The sequence below is a fragment of the Silene latifolia genome, chromosome 10 (genome assembly GCF_048544455.1).
Source record: "Silene latifolia isolate original U9 population chromosome 10, ASM4854445v1, whole genome shotgun sequence".
NCBI lineage: Eukaryota > Viridiplantae > Streptophyta > Magnoliopsida > Caryophyllales > Caryophyllaceae > Silene > Silene latifolia.
This window is the reverse complement of record NC_133535.1, coordinates 12,675,811-12,696,790: the sequence shown is the minus strand read 5'-3', so window position 1 is coordinate 12,696,790 and position 20,980 is coordinate 12,675,811. Positions and strand designations below refer to the sequence as shown.

The 20,980-nt window shown below is 34.4% G+C and overlaps 2 protein-coding genes and 1 long non-coding RNA gene across 3 annotated transcripts; 1 reads left to right on the top strand and 2 right to left on the bottom strand.

The window, feature by feature from the left end:
- Positions 1-253: 253 nt before the first annotated feature.
- Positions 254-3,710, bottom strand: LOC141605153 (ATPase GET3A-like). Its single transcript, XM_074423816.1, has 8 exons — positions 3,627-3,710; positions 2,621-2,953; positions 1,785-1,903; positions 1,416-1,566; positions 1,122-1,232; positions 852-990; positions 638-753; positions 254-560 (listed from the first exon to the last, which is right to left on the bottom strand). The coding sequence occupies exons 2-8, from the start codon at positions 2,882-2,884 to the stop codon at positions 384-386; spliced, it is 1,077 nt and encodes a 358-aa protein (XP_074279917.1). The 5' UTR covers positions 2,885-2,953; positions 3,627-3,710; the 3' UTR covers positions 254-383.
- Positions 3,711-3,733: 23 nt separating this feature from the next.
- LOC141605151 (SPX domain-containing membrane protein At4g22990-like) lies at positions 3,734-12,171 on the bottom strand. The gene is made up of 11 exons (XM_074423815.1): positions 11,905-12,171; positions 11,405-11,466; positions 9,947-10,064; positions 8,973-9,284; positions 8,660-8,764; positions 7,470-7,924; positions 6,604-6,902; positions 5,812-5,999; positions 4,991-5,181; positions 4,670-4,803; positions 3,734-4,083 (listed from the first exon to the last, which is right to left on the bottom strand). The coding sequence occupies exons 2-11, from the start codon at positions 11,455-11,457 to the stop codon at positions 3,845-3,847; spliced, it is 2,094 nt and encodes a 697-aa protein (XP_074279916.1). The 5' UTR covers positions 11,458-11,466; positions 11,905-12,171; the 3' UTR covers positions 3,734-3,844.
- Positions 12,172-16,362: 4,191 nt separating this feature from the next.
- Positions 16,363-20,271, top strand: LOC141607345 (uncharacterized). The gene is made up of 3 exons (XR_012526906.1): positions 16,363-16,641; positions 18,240-18,324; positions 19,964-20,271. It is a non-coding gene; the product is annotated as an uncharacterized LOC141607345 (long non-coding RNA).
- Positions 20,272-20,980: the final 709 nt, after the last annotated feature.

Sequence of the window (20,980 nt, the reverse complement as noted above, 5' to 3'; positions counted from 1 at the left end):
TACAATAGTGTTGCCGAAAACAGCAAGCATTTTTTGCACCCTGAAATCGAGACACAGAATTCTCCAGTAGTAGCGTAGATTGAGGAAATTTTCCGTTTAAATCAAGACATGAAATTCCATATAATTCGTCATGGACTCGTGGTTAAGGCTCGACTTTTTTTTAAGCTCGATTAATTTCAAAGGGAAGAAACAAGAACAATTACTATTAAACAAAGAAATATTGAGCATGCTGAAGCATAGTCTAGTTTTCCTATTTAGATAACCATGACAAAACCGTATTGGCTCGTGATCGTCCATGAAAAAGGGAAAAATAAGGCTACAAAAATGAACAAACGCAAGACGAAGAAACTGAATTTGTGGGCGATATGGTCACCAGGGTGTGATTACGCCTTTTCCTTGCCTTTTCGTAGTTTATCTAGCTCGTTTTCTGCATCTTTCAACTGCAGGTTTAGTTCAGTTATCCTCATCTCTAACTCCTCCTCTGATCCTTTTATAATCGCACATTTATACGGCGTAAGGAAATGCCGAGAAAATGACTTCAATGCTTGAAGCCCGGTAACCTATGAAACAGAAAAATAGATTACCATCTCTTTTCATGTAATCGACCATCTCATACAATTCTCACTAAAGCGCCTACCTCTTCCGGCATCAATGGAAGTTTAGAGATGTTGAAGTCCTCGTACAACGTGTAAAACTGATCAATGTACCTTTCTTGCATCCGCATTCTTGCCTTAAGCAGCTTAGAATCGACAACTAAAACCAATAAGCATCAACAAACAACAGTCAGGTATCAGTTCAGGAAAAGAGGCTCACTTTTCGACAAAATTAAACATATGGGAACGAGGAAGTACCTTCATCATCAAACAAAACTTGGTTAATTATGATATTATGAGTATCAATGTCGAATTTAGCAAGTTCTTGAACTAATCTTTCTGTTTCATAAAGAGAAAGGAATTCCGGAATGCAAACACAAATGAATGTTGTCAAGTCCTGCAATACCAACATCCACCAGCCTTAAGAGCATGCAATTAGGGTTTCATTTGCATATATATCCACAAGAGAAAGGAATTCCGGAATGCAAATGCAAGATTCGAATGAAGAAGAACAAGAAGGGGACTTGCCGGATCCCTGAACTGCTGATTAACTTGCTCAATTACACCTTTCATGCCTTCAAGCCGGCCAAGAATTGCATCTTCGCCAAACTCATCTTCCACACCAAACATACGAGTCATCTGGGACGAATATTGACAACCATCAACAAGAATGTATAAACGAAGGCGGTCAAAAAAAAAATTAAAAGCTCATGGGGTAATCAGAACTTCAGAAAGGAAGAATGAACCAGGAGCATTCTAAAACCAGAACAGTCGGACTTCGTAACAAATTTATTAGATTTGATGCATGAAGAATAAGCATACCTGGCTTAATAAACCTCCAAATTTATTCTTCAGTGCCATCATTTTTGTTAGTCCCTTTTCCAATGTGGAAGGGAATTGCAGAAGCCGGAGTGTATGTCCAGTAGGAGCTGTATCGAACACTATCACAGAATAATCCATCGACTGAACCAATCTGTACAAATAGAAACACAGATTTCAAGCTTTCAAATCAATGCTGCAAGTTATGTACTGAAGGAAACTATGAAGCAGGTTAAAATGCAATGCAATGCAATGCATCCTTGCTGAAGGAAACTTCATTTGAAACACACATGCGCGCGCACACACAGAGATACAGCCTACACCAAAGAGTAAAAGAAGAAACCCTAATTCATTCAGTCTAGTATCTCTTACTTAAGCATCTCAGCAAAACTCATGGCTTCATCAATACCAGGGATTGCATTTGCCAGCTCAGATACAAAATTGTCTTGCCCGTCTCCCATATCTTCATTTTCAACAGACGCATCCACCTCCTGCAGGCAAACACGTGTTGACGACATTTTCATTAGAATTCATACAAGATCAGTGTTGCATGATTCAGTATTCAATTAACGAGTTCAAGTTCGTAGAACACTACATGATTCAGGTTCAAAGAACTGTAGAGGGACAAAATGACATACTTCTTACCCTGAATTCACCAACCAAAACATACAAAATTTAACCTCAAACATTTAATCTCTCTATAATTTATCAAAGCCTCAACCTTTTTTTGCATTCAAACTTATTATCCAATATCCTTTTCACAAACAAACCGAAAAATAAATCTAAAAACTAAAAAGGAAATAATTTACTATGAAAAGTTACCCATATCACATACCGAGTCCATAAGACTGAAAAACTCTCTAATTTATCAAAGACACAACCTTTTCACTTAACCTACTCTCAGTTACCTATATCACATGCATACGGAGTACTCAGTGACGGAGCCAGAATTTTTCATTAGGGGGCAGCAATTTTTTGGGGGTGGGGGCTACTAATAGAGTAAAGTATACCAGAAAAAAACAGATCAAAATTTTTAGCTAAAAACCGAATATTTTCCATTTTCAGAAGGGGTGATCACCCATGTTAACCCCCCTACATTCACCACAGGGAATACTTGACAACAATAACAATAACAAAACATTAAAACGACGTAAAAGAGTCTTTGGCTCCATCGGAAATAGAAAATCACAAAAAATGAAGAAGGTTACCATGGCAAAGAGATTAGTGAAACCATTAACAAGGGTAGGAGTCTTAGCGAAACGCTGTTGAAAAGCGTCACTAAGATTATGAGCAGGATCAGTGGAAATAATAAGAACAGAAGGCCTAACATTTGCTAAAAGTATTGCCAAAATAGAACTACATGTTGTTTTTCCAACACCTCCTTTACCACCTACAAATACCCATTTCAGAGTTTCTTGATCTACTATGTTCTTCACTGATCCTTCTGCTATTTCCTCTTCTGCAGATGCCATTTTATGTCTTCTTCAACAAATCACTATAATAAAGATCCAAACTTTATCCCTTTTTATTCTTCAATAAACCTGAAATTCATAGATTTTGAGATTTCAGATTGAAGAATGTGGAACTTTTTTATTTTCTGAGTAATTAAGATTTGAAATACCAGAATTCTTAACTGAAACAGATCTTGAGAGATCCAACCAGAATTGCTTACATATGTTCTTGGAAAGTTTATGGTTTTAGTTATGTAATTAAATGTGATTAATCAGCTTCTTTTTACAGTACTCAGTATCATGGTTCAAAATCTCGTCCGAGTTGTGTCGTATCAGATCAGCCAAGTTCTATCGGTTTTTTTCACTCTACCAATACGAGATATCGGCCCCTCGACAGACGGATTTACGACTGATTACCGCTACCGCGACTATGACCGATACCGAGATTTTGAACCATGACCAGTATGTTTGAGATAGGTAATTTAAGTGATTAAACACTTTCATTTAGCATGTTTGGTTCTTTGTTAATCACTGATTTGTCGGTGAAATAAAACCGAGTTCTGTAAGATTATACTGTTTATCTCATTAAGGCGATTACAAGATACATTTCTTGTTTTAGAGTTGTCATTTAACAGAGAAATATGCAGTTCAGTGCTTACAGGTAACAAGACAGTTAAAACATTTGGTTGGGGGTAAATTCAGAGAACGCGGATGAAAAAAAAAAACGGAAACAAAATGTTCAGGGAGATGCTGAACTCGAAACCTTTGAGATTTCACCGCTTTCAAATTTCCACTTTGACGCGTGATCCATGCTATTTTTCATGAATTACCTCCAGTAGAATCCTCGGCTCTGCCATCGGACAAAAAAACTGACAGCTCAATTTTGATGGAACTTTCATTATCACTCAACAATGAGCCAGAAACACATTTGTTGTTTTAAGCTATACAGTTTCCCCATATAAGGAGATTGAGAAGCCATCATCAATACATAGAGTTATAAGTGAAGCAAGTTGCGACAATTGAGCCAATACATATCAGAAGAGAGGGGAGTAATGTAGTATTCAAAAGCTTGCTTTCTCCCCAATACCCGGCTAGAGTTATTGTGCTGTCTGCAACTACTCGAGCTAACGTCCCTGCTTCCGTGGAAAGCAATCCACCGTTGTATGTGCCCCTTGAAAGCCTTGATGACATGACTCGAGATAGAAGTGATAGGTTAACACCTGCATACATCAATGTATCACTACATGGAGTCCCGAGACCAAAAAAAGACAAATTAAATTGCGCATTTTGTGCAGATTTGATGTCAGAAAAATTCAGAACTATGATTTCAGAAAATAACAAGAACTTTTCAACAGGACATGTAAACAATTTTTTTTGGGCCTTCCATTCATATATATATAATTCAGCAAGTTAGACTACTGCAACTACACGAAACCAAAAAAATAAGCTTGCTTCCATAAAATTATTAAGAATTCCATTATTCCACGCCTTTCTAGTTTCTTATGTAGATCATACTATGTCAACATAGTATTAAATCTAGCCTGCGATAGTGCGTACCAAGTTATGAAGGTTTTGAAGGTTACTGTAACCAACTGAACACATTTTGAGGCAATATTGGCCGAGTTTATAACGCAACTGTCAAGATGAGGTCGTGATGACCAATTACGAAATCAAGTCTCAAACCGAGATTAACTACCATTACATCCTTTTCTTGTTAGGGTTTCTATTATGTGTGCTGCTTGTGGAGGAAATATGAACATGAGCACACTGTTTCTTTAACCAAGAGTGTACAGAGAGAAGAATTACCTTCAAGTACTTCAGCCGATACAAAAGTGATAATTGCTGAGGTGACATACTGTGGAACTGAATATTTTACTCCAACATTGAAGCTTAGGACAATGCCTATGCAGACTAGTATTTGCGATGTCAACAGAACTTGCCTGCATTAAATGGGGTGACCAAACAAGACAGCTAAATCAAAAGCTCATAAATATGATCCTCTAGAATCATGGGACAAAACTAAGCTTCATCTATATCAATAAGACAATAGACAAATTTATCGTGTGGAAGATAGTTCCATAGCGATTACAAGAAAAATGAAGCAAATTGGGTGTAATTAGGGATTACCTCTCTTCAAATATATTGCTGATGTAGCTTCCAACCAGCACATTGATCGGAAGAACAGTTAGACCGAGACAAGCAAGGAAAAGAGCCACGCTACGGGTAGACCATAGAAAGTAGTATGCTGTGATAACACTTGACTCTGACAACAATATTTCCATTGCGTACTTGAGCATGAAATAAATTAGTAGCTGTGCCTGATAATAGATAAAAGAGAACTCTATCAGTCTATCAGCTGATGTCGCAAATATGCGTTGACGCATACAACTTCCTAGTCTTAATTTGTAAGGTTTTAGAATAAATGGGAGTTATCTCAAATTTTATAACCGCAAACTAAGTTTAAACCTCACATATTTTTCTTATAACCTTAACATTTAATGATTTAATCTTGAGATCTCACAGACACAAGTCTGATCAATACCTTATGATCAGACTGTCTTATACAAATCCTCATCGGCTAAGAAACACGGGCTCTTGTGTGAAATTCTTAAGGCTCATTCATTGTTTCTTCCTAAAACAGCTTTTCTAAAGCATAAGAAATCAGGAGATGAACCCATCTGTGAATTATCAGATGCTTTAGTCTGTGGGTTTCTCCAATAGTCCAATGTGCAGAGATGCAAAGTGACTCAGGCAAACTCTGCAGGGAATCCTATATGAGACAGTTTGATATGTGAGACTAACCTAAATTATCTTGTATTCCTCACATAATCATATGTTTAATAGGTTGGTCTCACTGATAACTTCGAAGAATCGTATTTAATGGGAACTACGAATTCTAGAGACTGTAAGAAGGCAATATTGAAGAATAAGAAAATACTAGTACAGACCTTGACAGATGGTGTTAGCAGTCTATAAGCTGCACTAATTGAGTTTGCGGGTTTATGATCTTCACAATCGTCTTCATTTCCATCAAACTCTTCACCTTCATCGTCATCATTATCACGTTGTTTATCCTGTGAGCTTATTAGCAATGGCTGCTTGCAACCATTCTCTATCGCATCATGTGTGATGCTTCCTGTCAAGAAAGACAACAGTACAATGAAATATTTTTGAAACAAACCAAAGCGAGATCCGCAACTGTGTATCTGTGAAGCCATAACCAGCTATTAAAAGAAACAAGACGTAGCTATGGAAAAGGCTATGATAACAAATTAACAATATTACAAATGACCAATCACAAGCATAGGTCACAGGGAGCTGAAACATGATAAGACGAACATTTCTCTGAACAAAGCTACATTTTTTTTTTTTTGAATGCCGGCTGTTAATTAAACAAGCATCAGCCATCAGCAATGCATAACCGCTTTAGCTTATGATCAAATTAACAAAGGAGTTTGACATGTAATGATGTACGCAGGGAGAATTTCACGAAGGAGTTATAAGGATATGTTGAATATTAGTATGATAATGTATAAGAAGATGGTTCTTTGAGAAAAGTGACACAATTTACCCCAAAAAGAAACATACAGACATGCAACTTCAACATCACAGGCAATCCAAAAGAGGGTAGAGGCGGCCTCCCTCCACTACTGGTTGTCCTTGAGAATGAGACTTTTAGGCTTTTAGCAAACAAACATGTGCATCAGACTTAAATTGAGAAAAGGGATGCAAGCTCTTACGGCGGTTAGTTCCTTGAGAAGAAACATCGCGTTCAGGCTTGGGTGGTTCTTTAAATGAAATGCACAGCCATACTAGGTAAAGAAGCCATGCCACCGCCATAAACCATCCTGGCAATGTTTCGTCATTGAAAGTTAGTCTGAACATTTTAAATTTAGTTTGAAATAAACAAGCAAGAGCTGGGCCACAAGCCATTCCAAGAGCACTGGCAGTAACAAAACCCGCAGATGCCTTCATTCTCATTTTTGGTGGTACACAGTCACTGATGTAGCGTCTATTAACAGCTCTAGCAGAACCCAGCCTGGAACAATGAAAACAGTTTCTTAGGCGTGAAACAATATTATAAGATATGCGCTAGGGTGTGTTTGGAATAGCATGCCACAAGATCGAGGCGAGCAATAAGCACCAAATAGAGGAGGGAAGGGAAGGGGAGGGGAGGGAGAATGGAGCAAGGGAGTTCTCCCTCCAAATCTTTCCTAAGTTGGAGAAATTTAATTTACCATATAGAAGGGAAATGAAGGGATATATATTTCTTCTCCTCCAAATCTCTCCAGCTCCATTTTGCTAACCAAGCAAAGGAAGTTGTCCCTCCCTTTCTCTCCCCCACCCCCCTTTACCCTCCCAATCCCGCCATCCAAACAATGGTAAATGTAAATAAAATATGTATGCTTCATGTAACTTGAAGTATTAAGTGTCGATGCATTTACGACACAATTTTTATTATGAGTAACCATTGAGGTACTGGGATAATATTGTTGTAGTTAGAGTGAGTTAACCATAACATTTGCATTCATCTCACTCCTTTCTCTCCCTAAGCCTGTTTACAGCATGAGGCATCCAATACTATGTGTTACGGAGTACCACTTACCCGCAACAGAGGCGCCCAATGAGAAGTATTGATATGGAGTTGAGATCAAAAGCTAGTGCATACAGCACATTTCCGATAAGAAGAACCACACTGCTGAATATAAGCGGCTTCAAATACGATTTGTTTGACCATGCACTAAAGTAGATTGATGAGAATATCTGTGCAACCGCCATTGATCCAATCACTACCCCACAAACTGTTGCTGCAGCACCAAGGCTTATCGAATAATTATCCGCTGTGGGGACAATAATATAACTATTGACCATATAGAGGAATGTATTCATTAGGTTCAACAAAAGTGACACTAGATCAAATCCCTCTTCGCCAGTATCATCAACAGATGGACTTGGCAAATCTTCTTGCATTATCATTGCATGTTTCCCAATGAAGTTGAGGAAATTTGTTGAGTTAGTCAGCCTGTCTGTGGCTGCTTTGATGGACTTTACCACAGGATCCTGCAGAGCATTTTCATTCGTGAAAACTATTAGAGGTCAATAAAGGTAATATGAAGTTTCTTTTAAGGCTCCCTAAGATTGATGGACAAAACTCCAAGGAAAGTGAAAGGCGGTGGTGACAGTAGATAGAGGATGAAGAGAACGATTTATATCATTAAGGAACAAACCCGAAACTAAGGATGTAAATCACGAGAGCTGTGATATTGGTCTACAGAAACCTTCTGTCATGTGCCAAAATAAGACTATTTTCAAAATAAAAACCTAGTTTCTCGATGGTAAGACATAGTCTTCTTTAATTGACAATTTTCCTGATACAACAAATCTGAACCTAGAGGCTTAAGAAATTTGGACTAAAAAATGATTTGTGACTCGATATCTAAGACCTCGCTCTAGCAAAACGTGGTTCAAGGCTGCATATTTTGATAAGCTGGATACTTGTATCTCATGGCACGCATTAGGAATCACGTTGAAAACACACTATGTACCATAGCAGATAGTTAGTTGTAGGTGTCTTATAAAAGACGGTAGAGTCCTTTTAGTTTGGCAATGCACCAAGCCACCAACATCAGTTTGTTTCATAGAGAATCACTTCTGGCTTACACTATGCAGCCATGTGTATGCAAGCAGATTTTTTTACTTTAATGGTAATTCCTAAATATTAGTGTTCCAAAAAAAGGCTAGGAATAGCACTGGAAACAAATAGAGAGAGTGGGATATTCAGATATGATGTTAGACCTGAAGAGGAAAAACAGGTTGATCATATATTGATAAATAGCTTCCCTGCTTTTCTTGTAGATCCAAAAGATTGCGGGATATGGTTCCCACAACGGCCCCAAAACCCTGTTTATTCGACAGAAAGGTGGTTAGCAATCTCATTATCAGACATCATATAAGAAAGCACAAGAACCAATTGTTCATACAATAAATTGATTTAAGCACCCCAAGTCCCCAAGTGTACTAAATAGTAAATACTCAAATTAGCTACAAGAATAAGTGATATACTCCAACAAGTGTACTAAATGCTTAATAGTGGGATAAAAAATTTTACCACATGCTTGAAAATTTGCTGTAGCTGTGAATAAGGATGGTTAGCACGAGTTTTGACATAATAGTCTGCGAACCTATAGCCTAAGCGTTTATCAAATTTTTTCAGAATCTTCCGCAAACCTATAGCATTCATTTCAACAAAGAAGAGAAGCCTCAAAAGCTCTTGACCCGCTTCTCGGTATGCTTCTCTTACTTCAGACACATCGAGAATGCTTCCCTGCAACATAGAAGTGTCCTGCTGTTCCCTGAGATGAGACAGCCTTTTTGCAAGTAACCCTTGTTGCTCTAATATGAACAAGACAATCTTTTCAAGCTGTTTGCACATTAGGAAAATAGAATAGAGTTAAGCATGTCTCATCTTTCGCCTACAAGAATAAACAGATAATTATACACTAGGATTGTAGTAATACACAAGCCAAACCGCTATGTAACATGAATAACATGAATGGAATAAGAAAACAAGGCTGAAGCTTCCATATATATTAATTAGCTAACAGCATCATGCGTGTAAAACGACATCACGTTTGTTCTGTGAATAAGAGGTAACAGGTAGTCTGCTAAACTCATTGCTCTCAAAAAGAAGCATTTAACATTAAAAAGAGAGAGGCACACTCTTGCTTCATTACAACGGGAATTTTAATGCAGACAAAAGTACGACACTGCTCCAAGTACTAAACAATTCAAGATTCAAAGAGACGAGACGAAAGATAATTTGTTAAATTTTAGATCTGTCCCTTAATTTTCGACAACATTTTTAGACAATTCATCAATATATTGATTAAAGCTGTGTTACTCAGACACGCCGACACGGCTATTTGGGGTGAATTTTCCTGTTTTGTGGTCTAAATTGAAGTGTCGAAGTGTCGTGTCGTGTCGGACACCGACACGTGTCTGACACGCCAGTTAAGTAAAGTGTCGGAGTAACATAGGATTAAAGTGTACACTGGCAGTGGAGTTCATGTGTACATGCCATACCTGATTGTCCAGCATAATTGAGAAATCCTTTAACACAAGGCGATGTTCTGACCCATTCTCTATTTGTCGAGTATATTGATTGACCTTCTTCTTTAGCAACTTGTAATTGATATAGTATCTGAAGAAATCAAGGACACATAAACTTCATTAGCATTCAGCGTAACCCATTTACTGCAACCTGTTATAGTGTTACCTGATGTAAACTGTATAAGAACCCTGTGCTCAATTTGATCATTTTAGTCTGTAAACTTGCATCCATATACTCATACAAAGCAAAAATCACACATCAGACCAGAAAGTGAGATGCTGTTTTGTTCAGAACTGCCAAGGTTTCCTTTGCCTAATCACTTCTAATTGTTTTTTTAACGGAATACTGCTAGTCGTCATTATTACTCCGATACTATTTGAACCGTTCAGACAAAGAAACCTCGGTTCTGTTGTTCTTTACGCTTTGGAGCATAATGTATGGTGTATCATCTACTAAACTTGCTGGGGGATTTCTAATTAAGAGTAGATCTTAATTATCATCTCTGTTCACAAGAGTTTCTCCTATCATGGAGAGCAGAAAAAACAGTTCCACTTCTACAATAGTAAATTTCTCCTACATGCTCTTCATCGTCCCACTATCATTATACTCCGTATTTAACTTGGACAAATTAAACAATATTTAAATATTGCATGTGAGCTTCCAATTTCGATTGAGAACTAGTACTCAATTTCATAGATAGCACATAAAGCAAAATGCCTCCGTAAATTCAGTTAGTCTTGCTGAAGACGGGTCGGAGCAACTGACGGGTAATGTCACTCACAAAACGGATAGGGGGAACAAGGTGGGGGCACTCCCATGTGCTTCCCTCTCTCCTCTATTTGGGTCATTTGTGAGAGAAAATGGTATCCGTCACTCCAAAGTGACGGATACGTGCCGTCTTCAATGAGATTTTGTGCCCTAAATTGGTGGGTCTCTTTTACTGTACCAGTCAATTAGGGGATTCTTGATGCAACTTTCATTTCGGGTCATCCAGAAATAGTCTCTCCGCCTAACTAACACAACTACACAAGGGTAAGGTTGTGTATATCCTACCCCTACCCCTACCCCTACCCCTACCCCACAATTTGTCGGAGTCTCCTCTCGAGACACAGGGGTAATGTTGTTGTCGATAGCACACAAAGAGCATAAAAAAGCAATGGACAAAAAACACTAGTTTTTTTTTCCCCTTTATAAGGGATGCAAAGTACACAATGAGGAATGATAACGCCGAAAGGAAATATACTCTTCTCACACTCTTCACATGATTAACATCATTTTAATAGCTTAATTTTTCTAGTGTTTTTTGAGTGACAGTGTACATTATCGAGTGGCGTTAGGGTCACCCTAAACGATCATTCTAGTCGAATTAAAAACGAAAAAACACCCGAAAATTAATTACAGTAAAAGAAAAAAAAAAAGAGCATACATACCCCTGCCATTCTTGGATTTGAGTAGCAATCAACTTCTTTCCGAAAGCAACCATCTTTATAACCTAAATAAACATCATGTGCATAACAAATATTCCAAAAATTACTTCGTACTCCATATCAGTATAGTGACATGAAACAAGCCCACATTGTGACACTTTGTAATGCCACTATCAAAAGTAACCACTTATTTTATACTGTGAGACCGACTCATACAAAAATCCGCAATTCTACGTCACACACCTCTAATTAGAAACAAATATGGAAATAAATGTAATTTTAATTTCTAATTTTTAGTTATGACATTTCTAATCCCTAATTATTCTCATCATATACTCGCTTCATAGAAAAAAAAAACAAAAAATAATAGCTAATCGAAATTAATGAGAAATTGTCATTGAAGACTCGAATTACGACAAGATTAACGGAAATGAAATTGAAATTATAGTAAAACTAAATCATAAAATCAAATAAAAGCGGCGAAAAAAAGAAGAAGAAGAAACCTGAAGAATGATTGATACGAAGAATGAAGTTGTAGAAGATTAATTGTAAATGTGATTAGTGATCAAATATGGTAAATGTTGGAGGGAATAAAAAAGGATGAAATAATTAAAAATGGAAAGATTTAATTAAGAAGAAAAATAAAAGAGGGGGGAGAAGAGAGAAAGAAGAGGTTGGAAGATAGTGAGAGTAAGACGAAGAAGTGTGATGGAAAGAGAAATTGGAAAAATGGCGAGGTGGAGGTCTGTGAAGAGGTTATGGAAGTGTACGAGTTTTTGTAGCTACATACTCGCGCCCTTTTATACTCATTGCTCCGTATATACTTACTGTGTGCTAGTACTAGTCTACTACTGTATACTGCTACAGTACTACATATACTTGGTCAAACTCATCCAACCCGTATTGTACATTTGTACCCAAGGCATTAGTAATAGAGTTTGTCTCATTGGAGACGGGGCATATCCGTCTATAATGAGTGACGGGTCGGATCACTCTCATAAAGGGGCAAATGGGAGGGTACATGGTTTCCCACTTGTCTTCCCACTTACTTTTTTGTGAGAGGAATTCGACTTGTCACTTATTGTAGACGGATATGTCAGTCAACAATGAGAATTTGTGTCAAAACTCAGGATACCAAATGAATTTTCCGTATGTCGGATTTTGGTTCCACAAGATTGATAGTTTCGTATAAACTATAAAATACGGATTACAGAATATACTACTCCCTCCATTCAACTCCACTTTACATGTTTCCTTATTTGGCTAAGAAAATGATCATTCTATCCTTATCGAAAATCTATATTTACAAAAAAATGTCATCCATCCTCCACACTAATCCACCATAAAACCCCACCTTTATATTTTTTTTTAATATTTTTAACCTCTCTATTTGCTTTCTCTATGTACTTTTTGTAGTTTTTTTAATCAGCTCCTTTATACCCGTGTAAAAAGCAAATTTGTAAAGTGGAGTTGAATGGAGGGAGTATCTAGTAAGATCATATACAATCCGTAATGAGTGTTACACTCACTTATGAGATTTTTTTGGAGTAAAGTAAAGAACAAGGACCTAAAATTTGCATAAAACTAACTATGAGGACCTAAAGTATTAATAGGAAGCTTTAAGGACCCCAAATTCTATTTCCGTTAAATTTGACGGAGGTTTCTACTCTCCAGTCCAGTTTGTAGCACTTCATTATTGCATAGTTGCATTTGCATGGCTGTCTTTATTTTCACTTTTTTTTTTCCTTCGTAATTGATCTTTTATTTTTTATTCTTTTTTACTTTTTTTGATCTTTTATGTTTATTTAAGCTTATTTGTCTTCAATATTTAACAAGTCTTCCTTAAATGGATGTATTCATCGTCTTAATATTAAATGGGTCAAATATTATATCACATAAGTATATAGGACAAATATTTTGCTTTTCCCTATGAATTTTACCTTTATCTATTCATCTCACATGGGTATATTTGACATTTTGACCCTCTTAAATTTGAGATGAATATACCCGTCTTAAATGAGAATTTGCTTTTAATTTTTTAAATTCATTCATTTCCAGGAAATGTCATTTATTCTGTTTTGACGTATTATTTATAGTTGCATCATTACCGTTTTGAGTATATTTTTGTTAGTAAAATCCGCCACCAGTCATTGTTAAAAAAAATTGAGACAATTCCAGATAATTAAAAATAAAAATCATACTAATACACAATACTACACTTAGGACATTAGGAGTGAGCAAAACCGGATATTAATACGGTCTTGAAAACCGTATCAAATATTCGATTTTAAGATCTCACTTTTTTAGTATTTGTACCCATCGTCTTTAAATATTGTCAATACGTCTCCGATTCGAATTTGATGAATACCGTATTGTATATATGGAAAGTTATAGAATAGGAAATTCATATAAATGAAACGTACACTGTATCTTATATATATAATAAAATCGTATCGTGTATTTTTTTCATCCCTAACTACAATACTACTTATGTCCCTTCCCTCTTCATCTTACTTCTTACTTATTGACTCCTCCTTTATTTTTTCAGTTTCCTTTTACGTTATATTTATGTTCAATAATCTTTATATGAAATAAAAACAATAGGATATTATAATTAGAACACCTTTTTTTATAGGGAATTATAATTAGAACACCTACAAAAGAATGAAAAAGAATGAAATTTGGATTTTACCTGACCATATTTGATAACACTAAAATATAGGAGAGACGGTCTCTCCTTAAGTTATTAAGAGACTAATCTTTTGTACCTATTTATTTGCTTTACGTAACCCTTTTATTGTTGATCGTAACATAGTAATTTTGTACCTATTTACATAATAAATGTACCTATTTTATCTTTAATTTTAATTTATACCTATTTTATTACCTTTAGTATCATTTTTCTTAAAAATATAAAATACTCTCTCAATAAATTTATTTAGAAACTGTTTCTTTGAAGACTTACTCGAAAAAGTCAATGAAAGAGTTTTAAAAAGAATTCTCATTACTTGTATCATGGGTAAACAGACGAGGACAAGTAACAACAATGCAAGTGATGCAGCAACAACTATGCAATTGCTAGAGACCCACGTTAAATTTGACGGAAAGATTAATTTGGGGTCCTTAAAACTCTCTATTAATATTTTCACAAATTCTTGTTTGTGACGGCACCTATCCATCACTCAAGAGTGACGGATACCATTTTACCTCACAAAGTACCCACTTTTTCTCTCTCTGCAACACTATTCATGTGGTCCCCTTTCTCCACTAACCCATTTTGTTACCATTTTATCTCACAAAATATCCGCCACAAATGGTAACCCGTCACAAGGGAGACCAATTGTAATATTTTAGGTCCTCATAGTTAGTTTTATGCAAAGTTTAGGTCCTTGTATTTTACTTTACTCGATTTTTTTGCATGCCTTTTTAAAATGTGCAAAATGATACTCCCTCTATACCAATTCAAAGGTAACATCGACCAAAATGGCACTATTTATGGTCGTCGGGAATTTTCGATATTATTCTTAATCTATAAGACAAAATATATTCATGTGAGATCTTGTTTGATTTATCGTCATGAATGCTATAAGAATATTATTTTTTTATAATTTTTAATAATGTGTAACTACAGATATTCACGTTGCAAAACGTGTCTCGACAAGTGTGAAAAAGTCAATGTTACCTTTGGATTGGTATGAAGGGAGTACTATTTTAATCAAAAAACTTTTCTTACTTTATTATTATTATTATTATTATTGTAATAATAATACAATTTTTAGTATTGTTCGATATATTAGTTGTCAAGTTTGAAACTTCGACTTAGAAAAATCAAAATAATAAAACAGTACTTCCTACATTCAACTCCACTCTACCAGATTGCAAAATGCACAAATATTATGGAGATACTTTGTAATAAACAATTAATAGAAGTACAAATGGGTTTGTGAAAGATGCTTTATTAAATAATAGAAATACAAATGAGCGTTGATTATTTTAGTGGGTCAAGTAGTGGCAAAGTATGTAAATAAAATATTGTAATAAGGATAAAAGGTTAATTTTTCATGCTTTTTTTGGAAAGTGATAGAGTGGAATTGAATGGATGAAAATGGTAATATGGACATATGGTAGAGTGAGTTGAATGGAGGAAGTATGTCTTTCATGAAACGGTTTTTACTAACTTATTAAGAGATCAATTACAGTTTAAATTAAAATAGTATTAAAAGTAAAAAAAATGGATTCAAAATGGTTTGCAGATAAGTACTCTCTCATATTCACTATTTTTTCCCTATTTCCTTAAAAGGATTATTCAGGTTTTCTTCCGCTTTCTTATTTTGGAAACTTTTACTCTTATTTTATTCATCCCTTTCTTCTATCACCAAACCCCACCTAACTTTTACTCTTATTTTATTCATTCCTCTGGCCCTCTCTCCTATCACCAAAGATCACCTTACTCACAATTCCTTATTTAATTCATAATTATTCATTTCCCTCTCCAATTCACAAACCCCACCGTCTTCCTTTATTCATTCTTTAATTGTCTCCTAAAATCTTGTGCCCACAGGGGAAGAAAACACCGACTAGGAGGGAGTACTTGAGATCATCTCTCATACTCTCACATTTTTGCGTCCCAAAGTGATTATGAGTCATTAAAAGAAGCAATGGGATACACAAAATGAGACACAAAAGTGGAACATATTTCATCCTAATTATATATACCGAGGTGATTATCCGATTTGACCCGATTTCAATCGAGTTGACCCATTTACCAAGTCTAGCAGTAATGAATGGATATGATCATTTTGACAAATGTGAATAAACAATAAACAATCCACTCAAAACAAATAATTAGGTCCATCTAAAAAGCCATGGCCACCAACAAACAAATGCATAGCACTAGCACTAGAACTGGATTTGATCGATGAATAGGTAAATGCCACATGATTCTAATTACTAAATTAATCAAGTTTGTGAAAAAGAAGCATAACATAGATTCTTGTAGCATATTCTGTTGGGGTTCCCTTAAAATGCTCTATATCTTCACTAACTTCCAACGAACTTCCCTATTAAGCCAATTACTTTATTTTGAGCATTGCCACTCCACCAATCCACATTTTGATTTGAGAAAGTTATTTCTAGATTTTTATGATTTGTAATATTTTTATTTTTGTTATTGTGGTGGGCAATAACTTGGCAAATTGAGAGAAAGCTGGATTATTATTATGTCGCGTGCAAGTTGTTAGGTACTCTCAATCTCTTTAAACAATATGAAGTTATGTTTGTGGTTATCATGTTACTCAATCTCTTTAAACAGGAGTTACATTTGTCGTTATCATGTTACTCGACTCTTTAAACAGCAGTTACATATGTAGTTATCATGTTACTAGAACATTTTAAAAAATTTGTAAATAATGGTTTATTATGTGGTATGTGCATTAGATTTTAGTTTGAAGAATGTATAATTATTAGTTAATTAGGAAATTTATACATTTTAAATTCACATGTATAGATTAATTCTTGATTAAGTTATTTGTTATACAAATATTTCGATTTGTCACAATTCACAAGTTAAGACTTTGCTTTTCAAGCATGAGATTGATACAATGCCATGCAATGTGAAATTGAGCACTTTGGGAATTATGTTTGTAGCAAGCTACCTCAAGATCATTCTTTGTTTATATGCACATTTATGCAAGACAACATTTTGAATTGTGTAAAGTTAGAACTATCAAGTACTATTAATAATTATTCGTGTTAGATCTTGTTTGTGTAAATAAAGAAGTTAATGTTAAACTATCGCAATCAACTAGTCTTTTTTAAGGCGATTATATCTGTCTTAAGATCAAAACAGATTAAAAAAGACTCCTTTTGGATAGATTGGAGGAATTCTACTCTCTAGGTATCTTGCTTTTACACCATCAATCATATTTGAGCTATCTAAAGTTTAATACGTATATATTTGTTTTAAACAAAAAAATTGCTTATCACAAATTAGTATAGTAGAATTTGTTGTTGCATTTACATGATAAGTACATTATTTTATGATCCATATATCTTAGATTTAAATTATGTAAGTTGAACGTTAAATGTCAAACTTAATATGAGTAATCAGACCTAGCTAAGAAACCATGGGCGGATTTAGGAGGGGCCCCGGTGGGCACGTGCCCACCATGAACTTAATATGAGTAATCAGACCTAGCTAAGAAACCATGGGCGGATCTAGGAGGGGGCCCGGGTGGGCACCCTTAACCTCGAGGTTACATACCATGTTCTCTACCATTGAACCACTTATGTTTAGTGTTTTTTTAAATATTAGAATATACTATATCTTATCATAGGAGATATTATTCATTATTAATTACAAAGTACATTTATTTCAAATTTAAATATTTTAGAAGAAAGTTCAAAATAAAATACAAATTTTTAAACTAAAAAATTATTAAAATTAGTTATTTTTCTATTTTTTGGGAGGAAAAAAATACGTAATAAAAAATGCGGCTTAAAATAAAAAATAATGTATTGGAAAAAAATTTTGTGCCCCCCTTTTGATGAATTCCTGCGTCCGCCCCTAGAAACTGTTTTCTTTTTTTTCTGTTTTCTTTTTTTTTCTTTTTTTTTTGTGAAATTGAATTTTTATTTTTAATAATCGATCAACTCTATATTATCTCATTTTGTGGTTGATAATTTTGTTAAATGTTAATCTATACATTTATTAGTCATCATAAATTTGTTACTTTGTAGTACTCCGTACATAACAAACAACAACACATAACCATACAAATATTTGATTTTTTTTGCACAACTTTCACATTCTTGTAGATATTTGATTTTTTTTGCACAGCTTTCACATTCTTGTAGCTTGAGTTACTATTTGCCAGGGGCATCTAAGCCACATGCAGCCACGGGCGGTGGAATCGGGTCTTCGGGTACTCAATCTTTTTAAACAACAGTTACATTTGTGGTTATCATGTTACTCGACTCTTTAAACAGCAGTTACATATATAGTTATCATGTTACTAGAACATTTTAAAAATTTTGTAAATAATGATTTATTATGTGGTATGTGCATTAGATTTTAGTTTGAAGAATGTATAATTATTCATTAATTAGGAAATTTATACATTTTAAATTCACATGTATAGATTAATTCTTGATTAAGTTATTTGTTATACAAATATTTCGATTTGTCACAATTCACAAGTAAAGACTTTGCTTTTCAAGCATGAGATCAGGGGCGGATCCAGGAATTTTGTGTAAGGGGGGCACCGTAAAAAAAAAAAATTATTACATTATTTTTATCGTAAAAACATTTTAATACTTAGAAAAAAATTTCTCCTAATGTCGTAGAAATTAAACAAAAAAGGGTGAATTAGTTGGTTCGATTATGTTAATATTGATTTTTTTTCTCCAAAATGCTATAGATTTCATTAAATTTACATTGTAGTAATTGACGATAACATCACTAGTTATAGGATATATTATATTCTACTCCATAAATAAACAAGAAGTACAAGTGGTTCAATGGTTAAGTTGTTGGTATATTAGCTAGAGGTCTAGAGTTCAAATCCTCTTTCTAATAGTTTTTGGATGGATTAAATAGCTATGGAGAACATGGGCTAAGCCCAAATAACAAAAAAAAACAAGCTAACTAAACTTCAATGTAAGAAGAATCGAACCTATTACCTCTACCATAGCTTGATGCATACTTATGATACTTATAAAAATTTATTTCTAGGATTTACACAAACAAGATCTAACACGAATAATTATTAATAGTACTTAAGGCGAATATATGTGTAAATGAAGAAGTTAATGTCAAGTTATAAACCAGCTAGTTTATCTTAAGGCGAATATATGTGTTTTAAGATTAAAACGGGTCAAATAACATTCATTTTGGATAGATTGGAGGAGGTTTTTTTGTTAGGTTCTAGGTATTTTGCTTCTGCATCATCTATTATATTTGACCGTTACGTTTAAAGTTTCATACGAATATAACCGTTTTAAACAAGAAATAGTTTATTGCAATTAGTATAGTAGAATTTATTGTTGCATTTACATGATAACATTGTTTGATACCTTATGAGTAATCAATCAATATATATATATAAAAGAGGCTTTTTTCAGACATTTTGAGAGACTCCAAATTTACTAAAACACTTAATTAATTTTCTATTTATCCAATTAACTTATATAATAAAATAATAATATAAGTTTGAGTTTTAAATCTCCAATACTAACAAATTCTATCTTAGCTTTGTGATAAAAAATATGTGTAATAAATAAAATAATAATATAAGTTTGAGTTTTAAATCTCCTAAGTTAAAACAAACTCTATCTTTATGAATAGATAACTATTACGTATTATGTATATATATACAACTTCTCTCATCTCCATCTCTTTCACAGCCAAATTTTTCATGTGTATTAAAGATGTATTATGTATTATTAATGCGATTGTATTTTTTTTTTCTTATCTTGCCAAATTGGTTTATTTCTATGATCTAATAGGTCTTTTCGTTTGAAATTGTTTTATGATCACTTATAATAGTTTTTTTTGTGTTACAGGCAATCTCTCAAGAGGAGCGTGTGCAGGGTTCGACTGCGACTTTGTCGCAACCTACTGAAGTTGATGGCTTTGCACTCCGTATGTCTGCTCCATCCTCTTCTGCTCGACAGGCTTCTCGCAGGACATCTTATACATTTGCTTTAGGTCTATTACTCATAACTTTTTAATGCTTTGTTATTATTGTAATTAAAAGAGTACAATACAAGGGTTGTGTTAAGGATATGATTGTATTTGGATTTGAAATAAGATGAAATCCAAATGAAACTCACTATCAACTGGACATGAAATAAGATGAAAGACAATTATTTTCAAACATTTGAGTATTTCAGTGTAAATCCTTTATCTATCAAATGATATGCTTAGATAGTTATGCAGTAAAACTCGATTATGTTCTAATTACTTTTTCGTGTTTGTGTTTATATTGGACCTTACAGGCCGCAGCCCCTTGAACTAGAACTTCTTCTAAAGAAGAAGTGGTAATCACTACCATGTTATGAGTATAACTATAATAAAGACGATAGGGTAAGACGGTGTCACAAGGTGAGATGATACATTTCTATAAATATGACCGTATCGCAATGTATGACCTCTCATGGTGACCAACAAGCCATAGGAGTATAGAACCTATATGAAATTGATACATTGAGGGGTAGAATGAAACATGATAAGATTATTGGCATAATTTCTAATTAGAATGAAACATGAAAAGACCGTTATTTCGGTTTGGCATATCCGTCGGGTGGGATGGTATTTGAATCGTTTTATACCTAAGACAGATATCCATCTTAAGCAAGACCTATTGGATTCTTGGAGTTATTCTAGGAGCTTGGATAGCAACAACAATCATACTACCACTGATAATGTAAATACCTCTAAAATAATTTAAACGAATTAATTCAAAATTAATCAAAAAAGAAGATAGGGATGGTGAAACCTGTAAATCATATATAACAATCAAAATTAAAAAAATCAATGAACATAACAAAAATGCAACACATTTGAAATAATGATAGATA

Coding starts and splice junctions, on each gene's coding strand:
- LOC141605153 (XM_074423816.1), bottom strand. CDS start 2,884: ATGGCATCTGCAGAAGAGGAAATAGCAGAAGGATCAGTGAAGAACATA. Junction 1,904..2,620: donor TCACTAATCTCTTTGCCATG/GTAACCTTCTTC, acceptor GTTTGCCTGCAG/GAGGTGGATGCGTCTGTTGA. Junction 1,233..1,415: donor TTGGAGGTTTATTAAGCCAG/GTATGCTTATTC, acceptor TATTCGTCCCAG/ATGACTCGTATGTTTGGTGT.
- LOC141605151 (XM_074423815.1), bottom strand. CDS start 11,457: ATGGTTGCTTTCGGAAAGAAGTTGATTGCTACTCAAATCCAAGAATGG. Junction 9,285..9,946: donor CAATTATGCTGGACAATCAG/GTATGGCATGTA, acceptor ATGTGCAAACAG/CTTGAAAAGATTGTCTTGTT. Junction 5,182..5,811: donor TGCTAACACCATCTGTCAAG/GTCTGTACTAGT, acceptor ATCTATTATCAG/GCACAGCTACTAATTTATTT.